Genomic DNA, 7,832 nt, shown 5'->3' with positions numbered 1-7,832 from the left:
TTAAGGTCAAGCTCTTCAAGATGGGAGATCTCGTCCTGAGAAAAGCTGAAGCCTCTCAACCTATCGAGCAAGAGAAGTTTGCCCCAAACTGGGAGGGGCCATACCGAGTTGCTCGAGTCCAGCGGCCTAGAGCGTACAAGTTGGAGTTCCTTGAGGGGATCCCCATTTTTCGAAGCTGGAACTCCGAAAATTTTCGGACGTATCATCAGTAAAGTCCCCAGGGGTCTTCGATGTTTCAGAACGCAACTGATACTCCTCCTTATGTTAATCCACTTAAGGCTCTATCCTAATTATTCGATATCTCTCCTGATGTTGATCTGCTTGTGAATTTCAGAATTCCCAGCCAAGTTTGGATGCCCGACCAAGCTCGGATGCCCCAACCAAGTTCGGGATGCTCCGTCACGATAACTCCAAGTTTGGTCTCCATCTCCAACAAGACCCCGACCAAGCTCGGGATGCCCCGCTGACTCGACAGCGAGTCCAAGTTCCCTCGACCTCGGGAAGCATCGCAGAGTCGACAGCGAGCCCAAGCTCCCTCGACCTCGCGCATGATCCCCCGACCAAGGTCGGGATGCCCCGCTGAGTCGACAGCGAGCCCAAGCTCCCTCGACCTCGGAAAGCATCGTAGAGTCGACAGCGAGCCCAAGCTTCCTCGACCTCGCGCATGATCCTCCGACCAAGATCGGGATGCCCCGCTAAGTCGACAACAAGCCCAAGCTTCCTCAACCTTGGAAAGCATCGCAGAGTCGACAGTGAGCCCGAGCTCCCCCGACCTCGCGCATGATCCCTCGACCAAGGTCGGGATGCCCTGCTGAGTTGACAACGAGCCCAAGCTCCCTCGACCTTGGGAAGCATCGCAGAGTCGACAGCGAGCCCAAGCTCTCTCGACCTCATGCATGATCCTCCGACCAAGATCGGGATGCCCCGCTGAGTCGACAGCAAGCCTAAGCTCCCTCGACCTCGGAAAGCATCACAGAATCGACAGCGATCCCAAGCTCCCTCAATCTCACGCATGATCCTCCGACCAAGGTCGGGATGCCCCGCTGAGTCGACAGCGAGCCCAATCTTCCTCGACCTCGGGATGCCCCGCTGAGTCGACAGCGAGCCAAGTCTCCCTCGACCTCGGGATGCCCCGTTGAGTCGACCGCGAGCCAAGTCTCTCTCGACCTCGGGATGCCCCGCTGAGCCGACAGCGAGCCCAAGCTCCCTCGACCTCGGGAAGCACCGCAGAGTCGACCGCCAGCCCAAGCTCCCTCGACCTCATGCGCGGCCCTCCAACCAAGTTCGGTACGCTCCGCAGCGCCAACCTCCAGCTTGATCTCCATCAACTTCAAGTCTCTCCAAACAAAGGCCCGGCCAAGTTCGAACGCCTCAACCTAGTTTGAGATGGCCTACTACGACGACTTCAAGTTCTGCCTGAGGATGCCCCGACCAAGCTCGGGGACACCCAGCCGTATCGGCCGTGAACTCAACCTCGGGTTCCGCCTAACAGCGCCTCAACCAAGCTCGAGGTCAAGAGGCATGCAAGCTCCGATGGCAGCTCAGCCTCGATCTACACTGACATCAAGCCCGAGCTCAAAGACTTGGCGGATTCTTCTGAAGTCTAAGCCTAGAGCCTTAGCATAATTTTTTCGGGAGCTGAGCCTAAAAACATAGCGAATTTTACCGGAACTTGAGCCAAAAGACTTAGCGAATTCTACCAGAAGTTGAGTCCAAAGACTTAGCGGGATTTTTTCGGAGTCTGAGCCCAAAGCTAGAACAAGATTTTTTCGCAAGCCGAGCCCGAAGACTTGGTAAAATTCGCCAAACAAGAGTTCAACTCAAGCAGCCAGGATAACAGTTTATTGATTGCACAAATGAAAGCAAATACAAATACGCAATGGAATTTGAGAAAGAAGATTTTTCATTGATTAAAAGCCCGAAGGCTAAGTACAAAGTTTGATTTCGAGGCCAACCCATCTGGCCGTACAGTGGCTGCAGAGGCCGACCTCATTTACAAAAAGAAGAAAAGAGGAAAAATCTAAGTCCTAAGGAGCAGCAGTAGCCCCAACGTTGTCCTCGAGGTCATCCACGACAATCACGTCGGGATTCTCAGCGGGAGCCACCTCAGGGTCCTCCACTGGTCCGTCTCCGCAAGCATCCGCAGTGGCCTCGGTCAGGGCTTCGCCAATGGCCTCGGGAGCAGCCTCAGACACTCCTTCAGGGGCGCCTTCGGCAACTTCTCCAGGAAGAGCCTCCCGGGCCGTCTACTCAGCCGCCTCGGGCTCGGCCTCGACGGTCTCCTGCTCGGCCTCAGGGCTTGCGGGCGTGCTGCCGGTCCCACCGTCGGAACTCCCGGGCTCGCTCTCATTTTCGGCAATCCCCATGCTGGGCCGAATACCTTTGAGGTCGAACTGGGGACAAAACCGCTGCATTTGCCTCCGAAAGTCCTCGAAGTCGTGGATGAACCCGTCCACGGCCTCCTCCTCCATCAGGTCGCGGAACTCTTTCGAATCCCGAAAGATCTGCACCGCATTTTGGGCTTGCTCCAAAGCCCTCTTCTCTCGAGCCTCAAGTTTCTCGATCTTCAGGCGGAAGACCCCCTCCTCATACTTGAGGTCGGCGATCTCGGAGCGGGCATCAACCAGACGCACCTCAGAGGCGCGAAGCTCAGACCTAGCCAGAGCATGCGAGGCCGTCTCCTCGTTGAGACGATCGACCGCGAATCGCAGCCCGGCCTCGGCGGCCTCCATCCTCGCGATGGCCTCCCTCCACGAGGCCTCAGCTTCGCCGAGCCTTCTCTCGGCCTCCTCCTGCGCCCTTTGGCTCCTCCGAGCCTTATTTTGCCACTTAGACGCTATGAGCACTAGCGTGTTGACTTCATGAAGATGCTGTAGAGAAAGAAAGTGAAGATGAGTAAAGGTCAAGAGGAGCAGCGTGCAACGGAACAGCTGGCGCACAACGTTGCTGTCGTGGAGGGCCGAGTCATCCTCGTAGACCGACCACTCCGGACAGAAGGGCCTCCTCTCAAGGCAGCCCCCGACCCCGGACGAGCTCGGGACGTCGGCCCTCGACGAGCTCGGAAGACTCGGCCTGCCCGAGCTCGGAATCGAAGGATGAGACGAGCTCGAGATCCCGAGACCACTGCCCGGCTCGGGACCCGAGCGTCGCAGGCGGACGACCTGGCGACTTGACCGCTGAGAGGCAGGGGCCGGGCAAGCTGGGGCCGCAGAATCTCTCGCCCCTAGAAGAGCCCGAGCTCGCGCGCTCGGCAGACGGAACTTCCTTCCGGATGAACCCGGAAGCCTCGGCCTCAGGATCCGCCACCCCGGCGGGAGCAGAAGTCGAGGCCGACCTAGCCTTCTTCCTGGGCGCAAGTTGAACCCCGCCGACCTCAGCCACTCTCTTCTTGTATCTGGCGAAGAGGGCCGCGCTGCTGGTCACCATTTGTGCAATGTCTGAAAAGAAGGAAAACCTCAAGTGTCAAATCGGCACCAAAAAAAATGATGATAAAAAAGAAGGAACAAATAAGACAAAGGATGACAAGACAGAGGAGGAGCAGTGCAACTGCCCTTACCCTCGAGGTGCACCGAGCTTAGGCCGACGTTCACCAGGGCCTCCTCGCTCAGGAGGTCATGCAGAAGAATATCTCCTCCGAGGCCACGAAGAGCATCGAGAATCCTCTGCTCGTCCGCCAAAAGCTTGGGGGACATGTTGATGACCTTGAGTCGAGGCTGCCTCCACCTCGGGTCAAACTCCCACGTACGCTCGGAGGAGAGAAAAAAAAAATTTCTCCTTCCACCTACGGATGGAGGAAGGAGCACTCAGAAGAACGGCCTACCACCCCGAAAGGCGAGGTAGAGCCATTCTCCGTCCGCCGGGTTGGACTTCAATATGAAGCACTAGCGGAAGACATTCACCGAGGTCGGTATCCCGTGCACGAGGCAAAAGGATAAGAAACCAATGATGGTCCTCCACGAGTTCGGAGCGAGCTGCGTTGGGACGAGCTAATACGCCACCAGAGCTCGTTCATGAACTCGTGCACGGGGAACCGCAGGCCGGCCCAGAGTGTCTCTATGTACACCCCGATCCGACTTGGAGGAGATCTCGTTATCCGGTCTTCCGGCCCCGCGGGCTCAAGATGAAACCCGTGCTGAGGGAAAAACCAGGCGCGGATCAACTCCAATTCCTCCTCGGTCAAGCCGGACCCGACTTCGTCCGGACTGCGACCCATCTCCGAGAGAAAGACAAAGAATGAGGAAGGAAAGAAAGAAGCAGAAAGACAAAAACCCTCCGAGCAAACGTGGGTAGAAGACCTACTATGGATTTCACCGGAAATGTCGCCGACCGAAGGTGAAGGATCAAGGCAATCACCAGAAAATGGCTCGGAGCACTGCCGGGAAAAAAACTAAGCAACGGTAGAAAGAAAAGGGGAGAAGAAAGCCCTAGAAGAAGAAGGCAACAGCTGCGGCGGCCAAATGAGAGCTTTTAAGCTCAGATCGGGGTTTATATAGACCCCCCCCCCCTGACGGCCCAGATCGACAGAGCCAAATCCCGCTCTCCGTCCAGATTGCGCCACGTGTCGGCCTCGAAAACCGAAGGGGCGTATCAACTTGGATTGATGCTTTAAAAGCAGAATCGAAGCGGCGTCTTGTCGGATCCTGGAGCCTCATCATGGGCCTGCAGCCCGAAACCACCTCAAAAAGCAGAAGGGCACGCCTCTCATTAAAGATGCTCCGAAGCGCGTGAAACGGCGAGGCAATTTAAAGCTACACGACCCCACTGGCATGATGAAGGTAATTACTTCCTTCGCCCGAGCTCGCAAACGGCTCGAACTCGAAAATCAGGAGGTAATGTTGGGGGAAAAATGGATCGCCCAAAACATGAGGACGGTTTGCCGGCATGTGACGACGAGCGCAACATTAACAGACCTCCAGACGCCCGACCTCAAGGCGCCCGACCTCGGAGCTCACAGCCTTGCGGCCCTGATCTTGGCCAAGCTGAGCGAGATCGACCTCAAGTCCGAAGAAGACCCAGCCAAAGGATGAAGCTAAGCTCTCCACTCCACTGAAAATCAAGTCCCCCTCCTCCTCATTCGGGATCCAATCCCGCGATTTCCGCCGAAGCGACTGACAACAATTAAATGCGCACGATCTCCACGGACCTCCGGCCAGCCCAAAATCTCAGGCTATCCACGGCAACTCGTTGACTCACTCAATCTTGTTCAGTCATCCACGACAACTTATTAATTTACATGGTCACGCCCAATCATGACGTTAACCCATTAATTCGCTTAGTCACATCATAGGTAATCCTAGCTTCCCTCCTATAAAAAGGGGAACTTCTTCCTCTCATGGGGGATTCTTCTGACTTCTACATACAGTCTCTCCCTTTCTTCACAAAAGCTTTCCTCTGACTTAAGCATCGGAGGGTCGGCGCCGGAAACCCCAGCTACCGGCTTCTTGCAGGTTCTCCGGAGGATGCAGTCCACCGCCGCACCACCTCTCGGAGCTCCTCCTTCTCAGCCAGTGGTCGCCTCCGGGTCCAATTTCCAGCAACAATCCCCACCAATGTTTATTTGAACTTGAAGCGTTTATGCCACCAAAACCGCCTCTCAGAAGTCGAAGACTTTCTGTTTGTGGCAGCAGCATTCTGCCTCGCCCGAATCATGTTGCCGAACTCGACCAGCTTGTCGACCTCCGGCATCAACTCCTTCACGGCATCGGCCGAACAGAAACGTGCTGCCCATCCCATCAAGAGAGGTGTCTTTTCCTTGTGTTGTAGTTTGATGCCGGCCATCTTTTCCGCCGCCTTGAGCCACCCACAGTAGCACCCAAACGCAATGTCAATGTAGCCAACACTTTCCCCGCCAAAGAAGTCCTTGCCTTTGGAGCATTTCTCGAAAGCCTCTTCCAACAACTGGAGTCCGGCAATCACTTGCTCTCTTGCTTCGGCCGTCTCTTCGTCATCAGCCTTTGCTTTTATGATTTTTATCAGAGAAGGGAACCACTGAGACGGAAGGTAAGAACAGAAAAAAACATGGCTCGTTAGTGTTACATAATGAACTCAATTTCTCTATTTCGCTTCATTGGGTTCATAGATGGTTAGGTTGCTTGGAGTAAGCCCAGTAAGAGTCAACTGCAATTGGGATGGGTAAAACAACCGTGATACAAGCCCGAGTTAGATCAGACGCACGCCTATAGTCAGGAAACATGGGGTTGCAAAGGGCGGTCCCAGACGAGCACCCACCTTCCACTGCTATGGGATGAGTGATAAAGTAGTACCCACCCATCCTGACGTGCTTGACACAGAGAGAGAAAAATGTCCCAACCGATTTATCGCCGACACAACCCAACCAAGATAAAGGTGAAATCTAGTTCTGGAAGTTAAAAACTGCCCAAAAGCGATATAATACTGAACGATCTGGAAGAAAGGCAGAGAAGTAATTTGGTATACCTTGTCATCTATGTAGACGGCCCAAAAGCGGGGAACGCACAGTCATAGGGATCAGAGGGCAGGATCGATGGAAGGTCCTGCTGCGGCCTAGACCTCGTCGATATTGTTAGTTTAGCTGTACATTAGCATAGCTTAGTTGTACATTAGCTTAGCTAGTGACGTGACTGTATATTACCTGACATAATAGCCGATAGCCACCTTCCCCTTATAAAAGGTGGGCTATGGCTATTTCCCATATGCAATCACAAAGGATCTTTCTCTTCTCCTTCTCTTCCACTCCTTCCCCCTCCTTTTATATGGTATCAGAGCATTTTGTTTACCTAATTGGCAAAAGAGACAATCAAAAGGTTGAAAGTTAACTTCCTCCAAACAACCGCTTGAAGCCTGGACACCAGACAAGGATGCATGCCCCAAATAAGAATGCCAAAGACTCGAGGAGACAACAGCAACAGATGGAATCGGACTAAAGTTAGGTACATATAATGATGTGAGCTCAAACAGACGACCAACTTCACGCCCGGTCCCAACGAGCTGACCTGTCTTCTGATCCTGCACATCACAACCTTTGTCAGTAAAGGTTACCTTAAGGCCATTTTCTACAACATTTATTTCTCTCAGCTACTTTCTTGGTCTCGAGGTGACTTCTAGCTCAGATGGCTATTATCTTTCACAGGCTAAGTATGCTTCCAAGTTGATATCTTGTGCTGGGTTGACAGATAGCAAGACCGTAGATAGTCCTCTGGAAATGAATGTTAAGCTTCTTCCCACAGATGGTAAACTATTGACAGATGCAACTCTGTATCGGCAGTTGGTTGACAATCTCATCTACCTGATTGGGACACGCCCTGACATTTCTTATGCAGTCACCCTAGCTAGTCAGTTTATGCATGCACCGCGCTCTACACACTATGCAGCAGTCCTACGTATCCTTTGATATGTTAAGGGTACATTGTTTTATGATCTTCATTTTTCAGCCTACTCCACTTTAGATATACAGGCCTATTCTGATGCTAATTGGGCTGGAGACCCTACAGATCGCCGCTCTACCACAGGCTATTGTTTTTTGCTTAGGTCATCTCTTATCTCTTGGAAAAGCAAGAAGCAAACGGTTGTCTCTCGCTCCAGTACAGAGGCTGACTATCGTGCACTGGCAGATACTACCTCTGAGTTCTTATGGCTTCGATGGCTACTGTATGATATGGGTGTTCCTTTGACTAGCAGTTTTCCTCTACATTGTGATAACGTAAGTGCCATGCAGATTGCTCGTAACGATGTGTTTTATGAGCGAACGAAGCATATTGAGATAGACTGTCACTTCATTCGGCATCATATCATGCAAGGTACTCTTCAGTTGATATATATTGCTTCTGCGGATCAGTTTGCTGATATTTTTACGA

At 53.1% G+C, this 7,832-nt stretch overlaps 1 protein-coding gene across 1 annotated transcript; it reads right to left on the bottom strand.

Annotated features, from left to right (window-relative positions):
* Positions 1-5,553: 5,553 nt before the first annotated feature.
* On the bottom strand, positions 5,554-6,271 carry LOC148714393 (glutathione S-transferase U18-like). The gene is made up of 2 exons (XM_089929944.1): positions 6,143-6,271; positions 5,554-5,988 (listed from the first exon to the last, which is right to left on the bottom strand). The coding sequence occupies exons 1-2, from the start codon at positions 6,269-6,271 to the stop codon at positions 5,554-5,556; spliced, it is 564 nt and encodes a 187-aa protein (XP_089786070.1).
* Between the last annotated feature and the right edge of the window lie 1,561 nt (positions 6,272-7,832).

This window comes from Phoenix dactylifera, chromosome 3 (genome assembly GCF_051530095.1).
Source record: "Phoenix dactylifera cultivar Ajwa chromosome 3, Ajwa_hap1_PhDact_Kaust_v1.1, whole genome shotgun sequence".
Classification (NCBI taxonomy): Eukaryota; Viridiplantae; Streptophyta; class Magnoliopsida; order Arecales; family Arecaceae; genus Phoenix; species Phoenix dactylifera.
Note: the sequence above shows the minus strand (reverse complement) of the source record. Positions and strands in the feature narration are given on the sequence as shown.